The sequence below is a fragment of the Lagenorhynchus albirostris genome, chromosome 2, assembly GCF_949774975.1.
Source record: "Lagenorhynchus albirostris chromosome 2, mLagAlb1.1, whole genome shotgun sequence".
Classification (NCBI taxonomy): Eukaryota; Metazoa; Chordata; class Mammalia; order Artiodactyla; family Delphinidae; genus Lagenorhynchus; species Lagenorhynchus albirostris.
This window is the reverse complement of record NC_083096.1, coordinates 175,224,105-175,245,492: the sequence shown is the minus strand read 5'-3', so window position 1 is coordinate 175,245,492 and position 21,388 is coordinate 175,224,105. Positions and strand designations below refer to the sequence as shown.

The 21,388-nt window shown below is 47.9% G+C and overlaps 1 protein-coding gene across 1 annotated transcript in view; it reads left to right on the top strand.

The window, feature by feature from the left end:
• Positions 1–21,388, top strand: part of KAZN (kazrin, periplakin interacting protein) — a 1,131,324-nt gene that overhangs the window by 650,518 nt on the left and 459,418 nt on the right. Inside the window, exon 3 of the mRNA XM_060141382.1 lies at positions 14,319–14,565. Coding sequence (XP_059997365.1) covers positions 14,319–14,565 — 247 coding nt within the window. The remainder of the gene's footprint in view (positions 1–14,318; positions 14,566–21,388) is intronic.

Below are 21,388 nucleotides of genomic sequence, written 5' to 3'. Positions count from 1 at the left end.
ATAATTAGTACCAATCGTGACTCATAGCTACAGCAATCCAACATCTTCCTCACGGCATATGATGAGGATATTTGCAAATTCACTGGCCATCTCTGGGACTTCAGGTACCCAGATTGTGTTGCAGTTGGCTCCCTTTTCACCATCACCTGTGAGCGTATCTTTAAAATGTATTGGTAGCCTAGCCATGCAGAATGAGAAATTGTGTGACTGTTGTTAATAGATGGGGGGCCGGGTTAAGGGTAAGTGAGTTGGACAAACTGTGTGCTAGGTGAAGGATTAGGAGAAAAGGGACTAATAGTTAATGAGCATCTACGAGGCACCAGGTTTTCGGCTAGCTCTTTATATATGTCAGCCCACCTCATCCTCCCAACCTCCCTATGAAACCCTCGCCAGGGCTGCCAGTGAACAGGATTGTCAGATCCTTGGTCTTGCTTACTTGGCCTATCAGAAGGTTCTAACAAGGCCTCCCTTTGTTTTTTTTTTTTTTTTTTTTTTGCGGTACGCGGGCCTCTCACTGTTGTGGCCTCTCCCATTGCGGAGCACAGGCTCCGGACGTGCAGGCTCGGTGGCCATGGCTCACGGGCCCAGCGGCTCCGCGGCATGTGGGATCCTCCCGGACCGGAGCATAAACACTTTTTCCGCGTGGCTTTCAGGATATCACAATGATTTTTCCCCTCCCACTTCTCTTACTGCTGCCCCTCAGTCTCTTTTTCTTGTTTCTCCTTATGCCTCTGACCTCTAATGTGGAGGGTTCAGTCCTTGGGCCTTTCCTTCTCCGTCAACATGCATTTGTTAGGAGATTTCATTCAGTCTGACGCCTCTAAATAACACCTAGATGCTGACAACTTCCGAATTCATATCTCCAGCTCAAATCCATCACCCGAACTCCAAACGCACGTATCCCACTGTCCACTTGATATCTCCATTTAGATGTCGAATATGCCTCTCAAAATTAGCATACACCCTTCCTCCCCAACCTGCATCTCCCATAGCCTTCCCCTTTCAGTAAGTGAATTTTTCACTCTTCCAGTCGCTTCAATCCAAAGCATTCTACTCCTCCTTGACTCCTGTCTTCCCCTCACACGTGCTACATCCAGCTGTAAGCGAATCCCATGGCTCTATCTTCAACATCTCTCTTGAACCCAATCACCTCTCTCCGTGCTCCTTCCCACTTCCTCCCACCCCATTATCATCTTCTAAGCAACCACCACAATTCGCTAGATGTAGCAGTAGCTGCGTAAATGGTTTCCCGGCTCCACTCTTGTCCCCCAGAGTCTTTTCCACACAGCGGCATCCACGGGAGCATCTTAAAGCATAAATCATCTCACGTCGCTCCTCTGCTCAACACTGTTCAGCGGCTCCCGTCTCACTCAGGGTAAGAGCCAAAGTCCTTACAAGTCCTTAATTGTTTCTCAGACAAACCAAGGGCTCTCATATTTCTGAGCCTTTGCACCGTTTGCTTATCCATCTTGGCCACGAGACTGTGGCAGTGTAAGGGCAGAGACTGGGCTTTCTCCATGCCTAGATCTCCAGCACCTAAGGCACCATCCAGTGCAAAGCAGAGGAGCGAACATTAGGAACCCCTTGCTCTGGGCCCAGTGAGGTTTTAAACCCTGTATGCTCATCGTCGTCTTTAATCTTCACAACCACACTGTGAGATAGAAACTATTAGTATTGCCATTTTACATGTGAGAAAACTGAAGCACAGAGAAGCCAAGTGTCTTTCTCCAGGTTACAGGCCTGGTGGAGGTGTACCAGGGATTTGATCCCCAGCAGTCTGGTTCCAAAGGCAGGTCTGTGCTCTTAACTAGTACATCATCCTGTCTCTTATAAGGGTGCCCTGGGCAGATTGGTGGTGGCCGAATCAGTGAATGAATAAATGAGTGGCAATGGTGATAGCTAGCCCCCACGAGCACTCCCTGTGTGCTAGCCACCAGGATGCCTTAGATTACGTTCGCCACGTGCAGTTCACTGGGGAGTGCTCTAGGGAGATACTCGTGTGAGAGAGTGAGGAAAGAGGCCAGAGGAATGAGGATGGGGTACCAAATGATTCCTGAGGCAGCAGGACATCCCAGCCCACCACACCTATGTCATCCAAGGTGTCGTGTCACCCAATCCCCAGAATTGGGCAGAAGGAATAGTTGGCAGGCAATATGGTTTGCCCCTGGAGTTGGGAGGGCCCTTCAGAGGGGTCCCAGATGGAGGCAAAGGGGCTGGGCTTTTGTATCCAAGTCGCTGGCCAAGGGCTGGCCCCTGGGTGGAGGGGTACCCTTGGATGAGGCCGCAGAGGGCAATTGCTGGTGAGGGGTGCAGCTGTGAGCCTTCAGCAGCTCATATTCCTGGCCCTGGGTGGGTGAGTGTGAGGGCCCTGACAAGGAGCCTTAGGGAAAACACTGTGGTATCCCCTAGACAGACTGAGGATTTTGCATAATTTCTCATTTAATCCTCGTCACCATCCTATAATGAGTTAGGCATCTGTTATCCCCACTTTATAATAGAACTGGAGCTTGGAGAAGCTAAGCAGCTTCCCTAAAGCTAATTACCTAGGAAGGTGAGGCTGAGCCTGAGTAAGTGGCCGGGTCATTAACCTAACTTGCTGCCCAGGCCTGCGTTCATCATCTTATTGCTGGTGCAGTGGTGTGGTGGGTGTGGACATCCATCACCTGGGGCTGCCCAGGGTCTCATCTCCTTCTGCTAAATCACTCCCCCTCCCTTGAGCACGTGTTCCTTCCCACTCCCTGCACCTCTGTTCCTTCCCACTCCCTGCACCTCCCACTCCCTGCACCTCTGGTGGGACCACCAGCCTGGTTCACTGGGGCCTCCAGGATGGCCACACACACCAAGCCTGGTCAATCATTTAGTGCCGTGCCTGGCCCAGGGATAGGCCGGCTCTTCTCCGGGAGAGAGAACCTTCTTCCTCTGAGACTAACAAAGCTAATATAGAAGGAGGTAAGCCTGGAGCTGCTTCTGGCCATGTTCCCCAGACTTCGCTATGTAGAGAAAGTCCACTTGCATAGGAGGAGCAAGAAAGACAGCGATCTCATGGCATGACTTAAGCTTCTGGAATTTCTGATTTACCTCTAAACCTCCCAGTTTTGTGAGCCAATAAATTCTCCATTGGTATCTAAGCTAGTCCACATTGATTTTCTTTCACTTGCAGGTGGAATGACAGCCTTAAGTCAAGGTGCTAGTTTCAGTAATGTATTAGTCAGTTTTTGCTATGTAACAAACAGCCCCAGAATCTCAGGGGCTCACAAACATACTCATTTTTCTCATTTATGCATCTGCACGTTGGTGAGGGTATGGCTCAGGTTTAGCTGGGTTTTACTCCAGGCTGTAGGTCTGGTTCAGGTTTGTTCCCTGTGTCTTTATCTGGGCTGAGACTAAAGAGACAGTTGCCAGGGGCATGCTCTTCTCACAGAGGATCGCAGGAGCACAGGAAGCCAGGCCAAACCGTGCATACACTTCAGGTCGCTGCTTGCTGCAAGTCTGCTAACATTCCAGGGGCCAAAGCCAGTCACGTGGCCAAGCCTAATACCAGTGGGGCAGAGAAAGGTTCTCCGCCTATGCTGATGAGAGGTGCTTAAAAGCCGCCAGGGAGAGGGCAGGATGGGAAATACTATTATGGAAAGGGAGTGAGGAATTAGGAACAATAACAACCTACCACAAAGAGGCCAGAGGAATGAGGAGGGGGTACCAAATGATTCCGGAGGCAGCAGGACATCCCAGCCCACCACACCTGTGTCATCCAAGGTATCGTGTCACCCAATCCCCAGGAGAAGACCGGCTTCTGCTGATCGTCTATTAGAATTACAGCAGAGTCAGCTGAACCCCAACACCTTCTCAGAACTGCACACACCATCTCCAGGCAGCAGCTCCATGTGTAGAGAAACCAGATCCTTTCTGAGAGAGCAAAATCAATCTTAAATAGACACAGCTGTTCCCTAGCGGGGCATGGGAAGGGAGAGGGAGAAACACGATAGGAAATGTTTAGTTTCTTTTTGTTTTAAGTTGTTGGAAAAACCAAAGAAGATTTTTAAGGTTTGATTATTAATTTCTGGAAGAATCGGTTGCCAAGTTTGCTATCATTTTCAAGTAAAAGTGGTGAAAAGATCAAAGGGACCCTTCTTAGCAGCGGATTTCACCCCGTTTTGAATTTGGAAGCTTTTCACAACAGCACGAACAGAAATAGAGCTAGTTTGTTTTTTTGATGTGCCACTCAGATGGATAAATCAAATGTCACAATTTATTTCAGTTCAAAAGATGTTTACTGAACATCTCCCATGACCATGTGCTCACTTATAAAAACATAAACAAATTGGAATAATAGGATTACTACTCCATGGCTGGATCATCTGGGCACGTCACATTATCTCCGTGACTCTCAGTATCTCCATCTGTAAAGAAAGTGTGTTGACCTATGAACTTTGAGGTCCCCTCCAGGTCTAAAATCTGTCCATCGACTGGGTAATGTTCTTTTCTCACTTGCTGATAATTAAAGTGACAGAGGTATGCAGGAAGGAAATCAGCTGCTGAAGCCACGAGCATCACAGGACTGAGCAGGGATGTTTGAGTTTCCTCACAATGGTAGAGCTAAGAATTCCTGGATCAGATGACGGATGACTGCACTCACAGTCATTGTTCCCCTTCCACCGTTCTCTCCAGAAAAGGGTTTATTGATCCATTGACATCCTCAGTTTGGGGGTGTAGATAAGTCCCATCTTTACTACGCTTTTCGCTTCAACGGTGCAAATGGCAAGTTGGGGTATAAGGAGGTGATACAAAATAGTAGTAAAGTGGAGTCCACTGGCATCCCATTGACATGAGTCCTAGCCCTGCCACTTGTTAGTTGTCTGATTTTTGGTAACTTAACCTCCCTGAGCTTCAGTTTTCTTATCTGTAAAATGGGAATAATAATAGTAGCGTCTTCCTCCAGAGGGTTTTTGTAAAGGATGTAAGTTAAGTACTTGGCGCCAATGTAGGAACCCACTAGAATCATGACTGTCATTATCCTAGCACCCCTTCCATGCACACCTTCAGGCAAAACCGGATTCTGAATCTGGCAGCTCATTTAGCCTCTTCTGAAAAAAGTCTAGAATGCTCCCAAAAAGAAAGGGTTTATACTATCACTGGAATTTAATGAAAAATGTAAAATAACTTCGTTCAGTGTTCATATAAAAGTGTACATAGATTTGTAAAAGTATGTGTTTCTTTGAACTAAGACAATAATAATAATAAATCTTTAAGAACAAACTGCTAGTTCCATCACAGAACCCCTCTGATTTAAGGTGAAAATCCAACTGGTGATCATTTCCTGCTAAGTTTCCAAAGGGAACTAACACAAGATTGCCAGGGCTCTGTTCTCTGGGTCTGCACCCTCCGTCAGGGCTACGTGTGCCTACAAGAAGGGGACACATCTTTTCTAATTTGTGCTTAGGAGCTCTGTGCGGTAGCCAGGGCCCTGGACTGGTCCACCTTTTAGCAGACATTGAAGTTCACACTATGATTTGACGCCTCCTAATGAAAGACAGGATGAGAACCTAGGTCTGTCTTTCTTTTCTTCCCGAAAGCTGCCTGCAGGACTCAGGCTTACTACTCTTCCCCAAAGCTATCAGGATCCCAGTGTTAAGTGACTTTTCTGCAGGACTCCCTGGGGGCTCCTAACTGGCTGGGGGAAGAACGCAGCTCTGTTTCTATTTTCCAGACAGTCTCATCTCTTTGATACAGAACAGCTGTTTCAGAGCCTGGACAGATAGATGGTTGCTCTTAGGATCCGCATGGTTTGAGGGGCTAGGTGTGAAACCAGTGTGCTGGACGGAGGGTCCAGGGCTGTGGACATGGGTGCAGGTTGCCAAGGAGCACTTGGCAAAGAGGAAGAGTGAGCCTCTCCCCTCAGCACTTGTTTTTACATTCCTCCTCACCCCCTTTAAAATCAAACCGATTTTTTTGTTTTTCAAAAGGAAGTATGTTGGTAGCTAGCTGTTCCTGGGCAAAGGCGTCAGAGTACCGTTTCACTACCGAGATGGCTGAGGATGCGGATGGAAAGCATTGTAACTGACATTGCTCTGAGCAAATACAGTTCCCTCTTGAACTGCACACACGCCCAGTAACGTGGCCTTGTGGTTCCAAATATTGGATTATACATCGTTTTACATCTCCCCAGCATAAAATAAGGCGGGTAAACAAAGGGGCAGTCAATTAAGATAAATATGGCAACTTCACAATTTACTGGCTGGACACATTATCCCAATGAGCCCAACGTTGGATAAGATAGCTGTCTTCTAATTATGTATACAACCGGCTAGATAATCCTAATATCAGGACAGACGTTCGCAGGACTTCATGACACACTGGATTGAACAGTCTAGACTATTTGGCTAATAACTATTTTTCCCAGGGCACTTTACTGCTGGGAAGGTTTAGTGTTGACTCAAGGGACAAGATTCTAAGGCCCTTTCCTACTCCAGCTACTTCTAATTCCTAAAAAAGACCGTACACATCGCTGTATCTGAGACGCCTCTGTAATGAGTTGTCGAGGGGCTTGAGGGTCTTAATTCCTTTGGTTGGTTGGTTAGTGTCTAGTATAGTGACTCCTATGTGGCCTTGACTGAGGGTCACATTCTTCTTTATTGTATGGAGGAGGGAGCACTGATCCTTAGGAGGGACTTGCTAAGTGCGTCAGTTATCCTAGGAGTAGAAAAACATGAACTAAGAAGGACCCAGAAGCTCACAAGAGTCTGGGCAAGGGGTAGGGGTGATTCGCTGAGACAAGAAATGAGTGGAAAAACTCTCCTGCTGAAGATAGCATTTAGTTAAATAAATGAGAGAGAGAGCACGATATGGTGAGAAAGAAGTCCTGAAAATTCCATTTGTGGAAAAATCCACTCTGCTCCTTACTAAGTCTAATGCCCTTCTGTTAAAAAAAATATATACCCTCATCACTGCCCCCTTCCCCCCACAGAAAACAACTTTTATAGGATGGAGATCACAAGAATAATACCATCAGTGAGAAAAGAATAAATTACATTTAGGGTAGGTCTGTAAAGTATTTCAAGCCACTGGGGTATCATTTCATGAACCAAAAGAACTAATTTACCAAATGGGTCCCCAGGGCCTGGAAGAGCTAATGCACTGACCATTGAGGGGCAGCTCCCTCACCTGCTTCTCCATCAGATCGGTGCCTTTGCAGAGAATGAAGGGCGTAGGGTTGGGACACAGAAGGTCCCTCCGTGCATCAGCATACACGGGGATGAGGCTGCATTCATGGATCCTAGGGGAAAATAGGAAAGAAAGAAAAGACAGAGACTTTAGAATCAGACACACCTGGGTTTTAATCTGGTTCTGCTACTTTGTAGCTGGGGGAACGTGAGCAAGCCTTCCAAGCCTGAGGGTTTTTTTCTGATCCGCTGATAGGGGATCATAATGCCTATTGTCAGGGTCGGGATTATTCAGCCTGAGTTAGTGGGAATCAGTGGATGAGCACAGTGGAGGGCCGTTGTGGGTGTCCAAAGGATGGGATCTGCCCTTACAACTATCCCGGTCACCATCACCTTCATCATCTCCACCATCTGTGTCTGCATCCTTGACAACGCCTATGGAGTTCTTTCCGGACACAAGACACCGCCCATTGCTTCCCATGCATTGCCTCCTTTAATTCCTCAACAAGTCTATGAAGTAGATAGACTTATCCTATCTTATCCCAGTATTATCCCATTCTACTGATGAGGAAATTGAGGCTCGAAGTTAAGTAACTCATCCAGCGTCACAGAGCTAGTGAGTGGCAAGGCTCGTTCTTGAACCCTTATCTGACTAACTCCAGAGCCTATGGAGTTGAAGCTACTGTGGCCCTCAGGGAAGGGTAAGGTCACTGTTGACGTCAGCTAGCATAGCCTGGCCATTAGGCTGTAGCGAGGGTGATTCGCTGAGACAAGGAATTAGAGCTGAAGACTGAATGGCCGGAAGACTTGAGTCTATCCTCTTTAGCCCTTTGAGGGCACTTCCAGAGACCACTCTGGGCTGCTGGGAAATAAAATCCCCAACGCATGGAGGTAGCCAAGACATGAGAGTGCAGGAGGTCCTGCAAGATACCTAGGGGTTGGACCAGTTCTTTAGGGTGCAGTGGTGATTCTCTACAGGTGGACATGTTTGTCTCAGGGTTTTGTATTTTGTTTGGCTGTTACTATTTGTCCACTATGACAGAGCCAAGAGCCAGGAGACCGGACCATCAGGCACATTCTCTTGTAAGCCCCGCACCACGCCAAATAAGAAACACAACAGAAAACCGAGGAACCTTCAAGGGTGGGGGTGGGGGGAAGTGCACGTCTATCAAAAAATAGATGGTATAAGTATCTATGCTTATGTGTTTGTCTATGGTTACTGTGTATAGTTAATATTTATCTATTTCATACGTAGGAGCTTCTGAATTATAAGTGATTATTCAAGAACTGTTTGCAAATGGAAAATATGCAGAAGTGACCTGGTTGGTTAAATACATGCAGAGAAGGGATGCACCTGACCAACTTCCCAACTTTTAGATGAGAAATTGCTTGGGAAGTCAAGAGGAGAATGGCAGGCTTCACACTAGTAACTGTGCTCGGTGTGCACACTGAAGTGTGTGTGTGCGTGTGTGTGTATAGTGTACATATATACCTATATGTATACACACACCCCCCTCTATAATCGACACCTGTACACATACATCCCCATCTTAAACCTGCGGGCTGTTTCCCTGAGCCCCACAACCCTCTGCCCTGTTTTCCCTCCTGGTTTCTTTTTCTCTGTATCCCTTCATTTCATAAGCGTGGTTCTGAGGGTGACTCACGGAGGTAGGTGGGTGGGCACTGCTGGGAAGGGAATATGGCTTAGCTGGTAGGTTCACCACCTGCACAGTCTCCTCTATGTCCTTGACTCTGCCCTTCTCCTGGTCTTCTCACCCGGAGCCCAAGACCTGATTGCCTCTGCCTGAGAGATGCTTTGCCCTTTTCCCCAGAGCACATGTTAAAACCCACTCAGCCAAAGTAAACCATGTAAATGTACAAAAGATACATCTCCTAGATTGGCCGGGATTCGCATGTGACAATTTGAATAAACAGAGCATCCATCTGCAGAGAGAGAGGGGGATTCCCTGGGGACTCTCGGGTGGAGGGGGCTGGGAAGACACGGGATGGACAGCATGGAGAAGAGAATGAGCAGGGAGCCCTTGCAGCCATTCCTGGGGCTCAGAGGTTCCTGGAATTTATGTATTTGACACGTGTGCACGAGATTTATGAGCACCTGCCCTGGGTGCCTAGAGCAGTGAGTCTCAAACTTCACTGCGCCCCACATGCTCCTGAGAACCTTGCGGCAAATGCAGATCCCCAGAACCTCCCCCAGAGATTCTGGTTGGTCAGGATTAGGGCTCAGGGTCTACATTTTAATGAGCATCTTCTGGGGACTCCACATCAAGGGACTTTCAGCCTCACTTTAAGAAACACTGACACCAGCCTGCTGTCCAGAGGTGTGCCTCGTAGAGCCCGGTAAGGGATACTGATTGCAGGAAGTGAAAGAGGCAGGACCACATTTCTTCCTGGCTCCTATGGGCAGCCACATGCCGACCCCAAGAAGCCCCAAGGTTTCTCAGGACGCTGACTCCCGGGTTTCTCCTTCAGATCCCCCCTGTGCCACCAGGTCCCATGTAGGAACTTAACTTTGCAAGGAGAAGCATTTGAACGCTGCCTCCAGTCCCTGAGCCGGACAGAAACCAGATGCCTGATTGACGCAGAGAGAAAAGGAGGCCACATGTGGGGATACCCTAGGCCTGGTCCCAGCTCATCCACTTGACAAATTTGTATTGAGTCCTAGGGGCTAAGAGGAGGAAGGACATGCCGACATGGGGCTTGTCTCAAGGACCTTTTAGTCCAGTTTCGTGATATTAGGACAAACCCTTTAAAAATCAGTGTATTCATCTGCCAAAGGCAGATTCCAGGTACCGCCTCTACCTGCTGGATTTGTTGCAAAGAGAAGATAAGGAGAGAGATGTGAAAGTGCTTTGTTAAGTAATATGTGGCGAGAATTCCTGGGGAGACCTAGGATGAGAAGGGTTTTAATGACAGAAGCAAGAATCTTCGTGGATATGAAGTTATGGGGGATGGGGAGATGAAGTTGTGCAGTCAACCACCAGCTCTTTGGAGAACCCAAGTCTCTGTTTCTCCTTCAGTAAACAATGAGGTTGCTGGAGTAAAGGATCCCAAACTTGCCTTCTAGGACCAAATAGCATCATTTGGTTGTAGGGTGGGGCAACCATATATATACTGGGTTTCCTGGGACCATTCCAGTTTATGCCACTTGTCCCAGCTTCATTACTCATAGCACCCTCTTTCACTCTCTAAAGTGTCCCAGTTTAGACATCACATTATAAAGTCACTCTATTCATGGAAGAGGGGAGGTGGGTATGACACTTGTGTCAGCAATGAGTTAGGCTCTCTGCCTTGGTCCTTATCAGGAATGTTCTTTCTCTGAGCTGGGATGGCTTTACAGACTTTCCAAAACGCCCTGGCGAGCTTTGACAGACACCCAATATGCACGGCATAGTTTACTCATGCTGCTCAGAAAGATCAGACATTCAGCACGTACTGACGGAGGCTGGTGACCGCATAAGGGCCAGTGCACTGCCTGAGCCTCGGATGGGGTTTTGCTGATGGCGAGAGACGGCAACCGGTGACGCTGGGAGAACAGCAGCAGGTCCCTATGAAGTTAGCACATTTTCTGGCTTGGTTCTTAACATCAGTTTGCTGCGATTGGGGGGGGGCTCCTTTAGGAACACGCAGAAGGGAGAATCTTGAACCAGAACGCACAGTACTGTTGAATTCTCATAGTTGCGAACCCCAGAAAGAGCTATGGATGACAGCTCTGAGAGCCCGTCAGCCGACAGTTTATATGTGTCCCGCAAGAAATGAACTGTAAATGCATATTAGCCCTACAGATAGGCAAGTGGGAAAGGACACAGATTCTGTGACTATTTTGTTACCTGACATCACCTAGGTAGAAGTGCTGGTGGAAGTTGGGGGAGGGGGAAGGAAAGGTAGATTAAGTAAACTTTTCACTTTAAATCAAGTGGATTCTAGAGGGTAATTAATCTCAGGCTTTACGTCTGAGATCTGATCCTTTTGCATGTGAGTGAACGTAAGGAGACACAGCTGGGAAAAGCCCCTTTTTTCATTTTAGAAAAAAAAAAATCTCAAAAAATAAAATTCTTTAAAATCCTAGGAAGCACCCCAGGAGTTTCTAAGGAGAGTTTCTTGAAAGCTCAGAAGCACAGTTGGGGAAGAGAAGGGCAGAGAGAGATGAAAAGGGGCCCAAGGAATGGGTGTCTTTGCTTTCTTTCCTCCTGGTTAGATTTTCGGGTTTGGCTTGTTTTGTTTTGACTTGATTTGAAGATGCTGGTGTGTGGGAATAATCTCACTGAAGAGGAAAATGGGTAACACTTGGTCATTTTGTTTACCGTACAAACTACTCACACATTTGCAGAGCGCGTCCTATGGGGGTTAGGTGGCAAGGATGCAAAGAGAAATAACACTAAAAAATGACCACCCTCCTCCCACGCAGAGCTCTCAGTGAAGTGGGAAAGAGACATGTAAACAGATCAATTACTGTGCCTACCGATGAGTGCTCTACAGAGGTGTGAGTGCGCGCACGCGTGCATGCGCGCGCACACACACACACACACACACACACACACACACACGAGCACGCACACAGCTCTTCAAATAGAGCTGCTCTTAACTGTTTTCTCAGAAGGTTTGTTTCCAGGACAGCCCTTTTCCTCTTTTTCTGGTACTTGCTAACATACTTTTTTTTATTGAGGTGAAATTTATGTAACATACAATTAACCTTTTCAAAGGGAATAATTAGATGGCATTTAGTCCATTCACAATGTTGTGCAACCACAACCTCTCTTTATTTCCAAACCATTTTCATCACCCCAAAGTAAAACTCAGTCCCTGTTAAGTAGTTCTTCCCCATTCTCCCCTCCCCCCAACTCCTGGTAACCACAAATCTGCTTTGTCTCCATAGATTTACTATTCTGGGTATTTCATATAAATGGAATCATATAATATGTGACCTTCTGTGTCTGGCTTCCTGCACTTAGTGTAATGTTTTAGAGGTTTATCCACATTGTAGCACGTGTCAATACCTTATCCTTTTTCATGGCTCAGTAATGTTCCCTGTATGGATATACCACAATTTGTTTAATCATTTATTTGTTGACAAACATTTGGGTTGTTTCACCTCTGGCTGTTATGAATAATGCTTCTGTGAACATGTGTGTACAAATTTTTGTTTGAATATCTGTTTTCACCTCTTTGGGGTATATACCCAGGAGTGGAATTGCTGGATCATATGGGTAATTCTATCTTTAACTGTTTGAGGAACCAGCAAACTGCTTTCCACAGTGGCTGAACATCACACCCCTCCCTTGAAGACCCACAAAGTTCTATTTTTGATGGTTCCTCCATAACAAAACTGAAAGACTTCAAAGAACTAAATCCTGGTTTACGAAACTACCAACCTGTCTAAGTGCCTTGGTTGGCCCAGTGGCTCAGAACTTTTGCTTATGGGACTAAGGTCAGGGGTTCAAGACCCAGCTGGCCAGTTAGCTGAGTAGAGTGGACAAGTGAACAATTAAGTCTGCTGCCACAGGCTCCACTATCTAACACTGTCCTCTCTTACAAAAGCTTGTTCGTGCTCACAGGGGGACGGAGCAAGTGTTTTTATGGTTACATATAAAAGGAAAACAAAAATCTAGCATCCAAGGCACAGTGGGACTAACTTGGAATCAGATGACTGCTACTTCCAGTCCTGGTTTCACCTGATTTCTGCAGGCCCCTTGGGTAAACTGCTTAACCCTGCCCGGAGGCTGTTTCCTCACCTCTAAATGGGGAATAATAACCCTTACTCCAAAGAGATGATAATGCATCCTAAGCACTTTGCACACAGTAGGCTTCCAACAAATGCTGTTGAATCTGGAGGGTGAGCAACCTCTGTGCCTGCCAGAGACCATCATCAGCTTCTGCAGTTGGCTCTGAGCTGCCCTCCTGCGGTTGACACAGCTGGAATGGTGGTGCACGCTTGTTCAGTTGTGCCGGGTTACACTGACTGTTTTAAATGGTCCTATTTGCATGGAATGAAGCTTGCTATGGTAACAAGGTCTGGTGGCTGGAATCCAGGGCCCCAGTGAAAAATGCAAAGCCTGTGCTCCGGGAGAAAGAGGCCCTTGCTGGGTGTATCAACTTTAAGGTTACCTCTGTTCTCCCAGGAAGAAGGAGCAGGTAAACTGAGGCAGCGGGGCCTCAACACTCCTGCTCCCAGTAAGAGGAGGAAGAGGGAAGCCCCACTGACGCCTTCCAGTCTTCCCTCCTGGTTTGCCCCCCAGTATTTAGCCCAGCTAAGAAGCTCAGGACCACCTTAGAGGCACACAGTGGTTCAGGGCGATGGGGAGGCCAGAGCGCCACTGATCCACCCCGGGGAAGGGCAGGGTGCTCCTTCGGAGAAGGGGGGACAGCGCAGGTTGGGGCGGCGGAGGTGGGGGTGGAGGTGGACAGTGAGATAGCCCAGCTTCCCGCTGAACAATTCCCACCCACCTTTTAAGGAACCAGCAAAGCAGGAACTCCACTTCGTAGCTCGGGCGTGCGGCTCCCTCCCCCGGAGCTCCATCCCCGCTCCCCTCCCGGGCCCCTCTTACGAGCATCCCTCTCTCCCAAGCACCCACCGCCTCCCCAGCCCCTGCGCCGCGCTAGGAGCGAGTTCGCCAGGGCGGGGGCCGCCCCACGGCTCCAAGGAGGGGACCGAGGTCTGGCCTTGAAGCTGGCGCCCCCCACCCCTAGCCAGGGGCGCCACCTCGGCCCACGCCGGGCCGCCGGCCGCCGCCCTCGCCCCCCGGGGGGTGTGTCCCCGAAGTCGGGGGCGCGGGAGGCCGAGGCAGCGGCCCCGCCCCCGGCCCGGGCCCCCTCCCGAGCGCGCGGCGAATGGTAGGCTCCACGGAAAGAGTGCGGGCGGCGCGCGGTGTCCGTCTCCGAGCCGCGCTCGGCGCCGGGGTCTAGGCGGTCGCTGCTCCTCCTCTTTCTCCTCCCCCCCCCCCCCCCCCGCCGCCTCGCTACCGCCGCGGATCCGGCTGGAGGCGCCGCTGTCATTCCTGCGCCGGAGGAGCCGGCGCTGCCGGTGCCTAGGGGTCGGGGCTCGGGGGAGCCGGGCCGCGGGGGACCCAACAGGTAGAGCCGGGGCTGCCCGGCCGCGCGCCCCCGGCGCATCATGCAGCTCTTTGTCACCTCTCTCGCCCCCAGGCCAAAATCCTGAGCATGATGGAAGACAATAAGCAGCTCGCGCTCCGCATCGATGGGGCGGTCCAGTCGGCCAGCCAGGAGATGACCAACCTGCGAGCCGAACTCACGGCCACCAACCGGAGACTGGCGGAACTGAGCGGCGGCGGCGGCGGCGGCCCCGGCCCGGGCCCGGGAGCAGCGGCCAGCGCCTCGGCGGCGGCGGACTCGGCGGCGGCGAACATGGAGAACCACCAGCACAGCGCGCAAGGTAGGGATCGTACGGCGGCCGGGGCGGAGGAGAGGCGAGAGAGCAGGACCCGGACCCGGAGGGGGCCGGGGACTCGGTGCCCCCACGGCCGCGGCGAAACCGCCTTGCATTGTGGCTTGTAACCCTTTCCGCCCGGCGGTGGCCGGCGCTGCTCCCCTGCTGGGAGTTGCAGGCTGCTGTCATTAACGAAAACCCGGGTGCACGCTGCGCCCGGGTTCACACGGTCACGCCTGTCCTGGCCAGCGCGAGCGAGGCTCAGCCGGCGCGTCCCTACCGGTAGCAGAAAGTGCCCTTCAGATGGCACACAGCCCCCAGCTCCTTGGGCAAACTTTTCATGCCCGGGCCTTTGCCCTCACCCGCGGCAGGGGTGAATGCCACAGCTCCCCCCAGTTCCGGAGGCTCCTTCCTTTGGAATGACTCCCGGAGAGGGAGCTCCAGACTCTGCTGCCGCGCTTGGGGTAGAGGATTGGACTGGTTTGCACTTTTCTCCACGGATGCCAAATCCCTTGTCTCGATTGCATCTGGACTTTATTTTCTCCCCATTTGAGATCGCGCAGGCAGTGGAATATATCGATGCAACAGTAGATGCTGTGCTCAGCAGGGAGTTTAAATTTCCAGCAAATATAAACACTGTGAGCACTTTCCAGGGGGGGGAAATCTTAGACCTCAAAGGCTGAGTGATGGGCTCCTGGCGAAATGAAGGCTTAGATGGTGGATTTCCAGGTAGCCGCCGCTTGAAGGGACTCTTTGCAGTTAGGAGGAGGGGAAAATAAGGACAGTCTGTGTTGACATTGGCAGTGATGAAGCTCTGAAACCCTCATGCATGGGTTAAAGGTGGAGGAAGCATCCCCCCCAAAAAAAGAAAAAAAATACTGTTTGGTTTCTGTGAATTAAAAAGTAAAAGGGTAGGCTGGATTTTCAGGATGTCTTTTCTTTTTTTGCCTAATTGCCCTTTAAGAAACGTTGTCACCGGTTATTAATGTCATTTGATTGTAAGCTAAACAGCTGAAATCCAGAATATGACAGAAGAAATATCCAGTCCAGGAGGGCCACTTGTGTAAATATGTCACTTGATGAAGTATGAGGTACCAAAGGCTCAGTGGCTTAGAAATATTTTCTAGTTCTGTTATTATTTCAAAGGCTTCTCCTAAGTGTTGAGAGAGAGAGAGTCTGTTTTCATATTAATGCCTTCTCTCCATCAGCTTCTGTTTCCTCTTTACCTTGCTGGGGTAGGTGTGCTTGTTTTTTTTTTTTGCTGTGAGATGTTAAGCCTGAACATTAGCAGTGTATGTTCAATTCCAAGTCAGATCTTAACTTGGTACTTCAGGAGTCCGTCAAGAGTCTTGGGGCAGTAATTTGGTACCAAAGTAGCATGACGTTATGGTGGGAAGGTGTTGTGAGCCTGATGCTTGCTGCAGTTTTCCAGGTGGGTATCTGGTTATTCTGTCATTTATCCCTTGTTATGTCATTGTGTGTGGAAGATGCTCTCTGCTGGCACCTGGGCAAAAAAGGGAGGTTAGACTGCATGGTCATGCTTTACTTTTTATAGGCAGGGACTCTTTCAACCTTAAAGAAATAGCGCAAAACTGGCATTTTGCTGAGAATCAAAAGTCATGGTATGGGGGACTGAGCAATGCTAGTTCATTTCCCACCATCCGCCTCTTTCTCAGCGGAGGAAAAGTTAGGTGGCTTTTATCTGAGTCCTGGGTCTAGCTGCAGTCTGAGCATGCTAAGGAGAGGTCGGTGCCGCAACGATCTACACATTCAACTTGGAAATTGTGATACTTGGTTGATGGTTAAATTGTTGTAGTGGAGCAAGAGGGGACTGTTTCCTTTTTGTTTTTTCCTACAAAAATGCACAAGGCTGTGGAAATGGAAAAATGGCTTTTGGATTTCTTGATATCCCTAAAAACACACAAAACCAGCAGCTTCCTCATATTCTTAGAAACATGCCTGCCCAGGCCAGGGGCTGACTGTGGGTGGTTGGATGAAGGATCGTTTTGATTTTTCCTCTGTGTACCATTGGTATTTTTCAAAACCTTTACTAGGGGGAGTTTAATGATTTTATAATCAGAAAATAAAATGTTGAAGATTTTAACTCAGCTTAATGGTTGGCCACGTATCCCTCTAAATTGACGTCAATTTAAACTGATGTGATGGTTGAAAAGAAAACAAGACCCCCATGTAAATCCAGTGGGCACCGTTTACTTATCTATGGCAACAGTTCCTCAATACAGTACTTTTTACATTATTTAGCCTCTGTGAGTGTTTTGGGTTTTGTTTTGTTTTGTTTTGTGTTCTCATGACATGTGGCAGCATTCTGCTGGAAGCGAAACCTTCTGCAGAGGTGGTCTGGTAGTTTCTTTTGCTAGTGCTTTCGTATTCCTAAAGGAAAGCACCGGGCTCTCTCAAGTTAATTTCAAAGTGTGGTTCATTGGCTTTCTCATGCCTCTTTGTCATATGCCTCCAGGAAGGCTCACAGAAGCTCGGTTCCTGGGGGTTCCTAATTCTTCCGAATGAGTCTTCTGTTTTTATTTTGTCTGTGTTGGTGCAAGTCAATGGGCTCAAACCCTATGAGCATTTAGTGTTATTGAGTTATCACTTTTCAAATCAAGGTTTTGAATGAAATGAGTATCTTTCAAAATGCAACTGTATAAGTCATCTTTTAACTAAAGGACATTATGCACATATTAAGTGATGCTAATTTCCTTTTAATAATATTAGCCCAAATGGTTACAGGGAAGGGTCACCTTTTGCTCTCCCTGCTGAGAAACTCTTAGATCCATTTTCAGATTTTTTTGTTAAAAATTTTTTTGTTAATAAATTGAAGAAGCTCACCAATCCACCAGTGGATGTCTTGTTCCAGTGAGGATATCTGACAGTAGGTAAGTTGATGAAGAAAACTTGGGTTTTCCTAGAGAGTTAATGGAGTGTGTCATTTAAACAAAATATTAACTTGGTTGTTACCCTCCGTGAGCTGGCATGGTTGCTACGTAACAGAGTCTAGAAAGTGAACTGCTGAAAATCTGGGCTTTCGGCACTTTGCAGGATCTTCTTTCAGAATCTGTGTTGAAAGAAACGCTTGGCAGCCAGCCCATCTCCTCTCTCCCTACTTCAAGTGAGTCGGATAATCCCTAATGAGGATGCTGGCATGCGGAGCACAGGGCATCCGCGCAGGGTGGCGCATCTCAAGGCTCCAGAGCTGCCTCTTAGGTTGGTGGGGTCACAACTGCCTTTGACAGGTGGACAGAAGGAGCGTTGGAAAGAACAGAGCCAGGCAGTTGTTCCAATTTGTCTTGTTGTTGGTAGCCAGAGAACGGATTTGTTTAAAGTCACATTTCTAAGCTGTTTTCCTCGGCGTAACATCTCTGGGAAATGTGTTTAAAATGCTTGCTATTCTTTGAGGGGAAAATATAGCAGTTTGTTTCTCTGAAAATGTTTTATCTGATGAAGGGCTAATATTAGATTCAGTTGGTTGCTTTGCTATGCGTAGACTAAAACAATTAAGATCCATCGTACCCAATTGAAATAGGTGTTTAACTGTATATAACATAAAATACCTACGCCCAGTAGGATGTATACCTACTGCCAATATTTTTGTGGTTTGTTTTTTTAAGGAAATAATTGTATTTATATGCCTACGTAAGTGGAAATGCTCATAGCATCTTTCTTGGGTGTTGAGGACTTACTGTTTACTGCATCTGTTAGATGCGGATGGGGAAAAGTGTCATTTTCTTACACCTTTGTAAATTTCCATAAATAGATGCAAGTTTTATTTTTTTTCTCCCCAGGCATTAAAGTAGGCTGTTACTTCAGGGCTGATGGCTCTTATCTAGCATTACTGTAACACTGGAAACTCTTTGGTGAAGTATAAATTACCTTGGGACTGAATCGAATGTGTGAGTAGTCTGCAGAGATGCTAGACACTGTTGCTTTTCAAAATCAAAGCATCCCCTTTGGGGATCCCCTTTGGCATCCCCTTCCCAATTTGTTCTGCCTCTACATACTCTTGTTTTCCCAAGCAGACGTTTATCTTTTTTGAGAAGAGGATTTTCACGTGGCAGAGAGGATGGAACAAAATGTGGTGGAATCTCGGGGGCCCTTTTGTTAGCTCACCTGTAAGTTACAGAGCTCATCCAGTACCCATGGCTTGGTTTTCCAGCCATATCAATGGGCTGAAAGAGACTTGTCTGTCTTTTCCTAATCTGGTAGGCTGTCATGAGATGGGACTTCAAAATTCTTCCTGAAAATCACCATGCATGGTCCCAAAGAGAATAGGTACAGATCAGCACAGCCCGGTTGAAATTAGTTATTGATTGACTGTGATTTACTGTCTTTCCATTGTCTTTGGAAAATGACCTTAAGTCAAGTTTATGGTTCTGGTTAATTTCACACTTCCAGCATTTCAGGATTTACTGAGGTTTTTCAAAACTTCTTTGATACTAAGTTTGAGCCAATCTGATTTTTATAATAGGAGCCTAGTCACACATCCTCCCAGCATAAGACAAGGCATGTTCTCCCCATGCCTTTACCCCCTCTACTCCCCAAGACTGCTGGTACTTTTGAGGAATCCTGTAGCTTATAATTTGTGACTTCCTGGCTGCCAGTGAGCTTCTAGCAGGTGGCCTTGGCGGGTGGGGGGTGCTCGTTGAAACACTGCCTGCTCACCATGCAAGTCATATGGGGCCCAGAAGGTCAAGCCTGGGTCCCGGCCATATTCATTGCGTATTTCATTTATATTTATTCCTGAGTTACATAGCTAAGGAAAGTGAAATCAGCATGAATTTCTCAGTTCTTTCCAGACCTTTTCCAGTATTGGTTTGTGTGAGCGTTAGTGCTTGGCTTCTCACCCCCTGCCGTCCGTCAGGCAAGAATGGAACTCGTTCTGCCTGCTGAGGCCAGGGAATGGGTTTTTAAGTGAGCTTGTAAATGAAAATTAGTCCATACTGTTTGGGCTGGATATTAGGGTGAGTAACACATGGGATGACAAGGGTAACACATGGGATGACAAGGGATGCCACCAACAGCAGTCATTGCAATGTCCTAGTCATCAGAAATGCAGGCAAAGAGGGTTCAGGCAGAATCCTTTAGGAAAAGACAGCTTCCCTGAAGCCAAGAGGGTGACCGTCCATTGCCGCGGATTGTACCTGACAATTCGGGGCAGGTAAGCGTCCCACCGGCTCATGTCACCATCCTCAAGGTCCCCTGCCAGGCCCATCTTGACTGTGGAGAAGCTGGAGGGAGACCAGGCGAAGGAATCTCTTCTTCTTTCCCATGTGGTTGGATGAGACCAGAACATTCTTGCTTGTTTGCTGCAGCCTCAGATCTCGGTGGCAGGCTCCAGGCTGTGCTCTGTGGGCATTCTTGCTTCCCCCTTGAAATCCTGAGCTGCTAGAAACATGAAAGAAGCTGAATGTAGTTGCAGTGAGTTTGGCAAGGACAACTGTTTGAGCAGGTGGCTTCTGTGTGATGGGATATCATTGGTTCTCAACTTGTTTTAGTGTCTTTGTTGACTTGCTGGACCTTTGGGTCAGACTTCTGAAAAGCCCTCGTCCCCTTCACCCTCCAATGAATTGAGACCCTAGCACGAAAGCTCGTATGGAGCTTGTAACAGGCAGGTCTACCAGCAAAGCGCCCCCTGAGGCCTCTGCCCCTTCTGTGATGGGCAGTCGGGCTGGGAGGATGGAGAGAAATGGGAGGAGGGGCTACCCGCCCAGCTCCTACCCCTTCTCTTCTCTTCCACCAGAGCAAGCGCCGGATTGAAGGGGATGGAAAGGCCTTCCATTCCCAATATTGTCTCAGCTCTGCAGATCGTTTGAAGTAATGTGAATCATTAAGAGCAAAGTGCCTTCTAAAGGAAGGTGGGTCCGGAGCTAATAGTTTACACTCACCTTGGGTACTTCATTATGGTTCTCGGAGCTCACCTCTTGGGGGTTCTGAAACCATCCTGATACCATGTAATTTTCTTTTCAGTGAAGGTGAATAGTGTAATGTAGGACTAAATTAGAACTAGTGTCAGTGCTTTGTCAAACTTTTCAATAAATAATAGCAATAAGGACTTCCAACATGTCATGTATCTTCCCGAGTGCTTAACATGCATAAATGTATCTGGAGCCCAATGAAGTGACAACTGTTGTGCCCATTTTTGAAAAGAGGAAACTGACTGGGACCCAGAGAGGTTAGGTCACCTGTCTACCATGACATAGTAATGACAACGACGGTGATGATGACAGCAAGCTTTGACATAGTCTTGCTTGGAGCTAGGTACTGTTCTAAGTGCTTCTCTGAATTAATGCATTTAATTTTTGTAATGACTTATAAGGCAGGTACCATTGTACCCATTTTACGTATGAGAAAACCGAGGCACGAAAATGATCTGTTACTTGCCAGAGGGCCATTAAGCGACCAAGCTCTGGCTCCGGAGTCCGTGCCCTTACTTATCTCACTTTGAAGCCCAGGGTCACTCGGCTGGTAGTGACTGATCCAGGAATTCAAACCCACCGAGGCTCTCTGCTCTTTAAACCTGTATTGTCTCCTAAATCAGAAGTATCTTTCGGTTTGTTCATTAGGAAGGTTGACGGAGCTATAGGCTTCTCTCCATTCTTAATTAATGTTTTCCTAAACTGATGGTAATTTCTGTGTCCTTATATGAAATCATAGGGAAGCAGGAATCTCTCTCCCTTAAGTGTGAGGTTAACTGACAAAGAGGGAATTGGGTCCTGCTTACAAGGTTAGCAACCCAAGGGTCACTTGTCCCCGATGAAAAGAACCATATTGATCCTGGCGTTGGGGCCTCCTACTTCGCAGACTTTGAATGCATTCT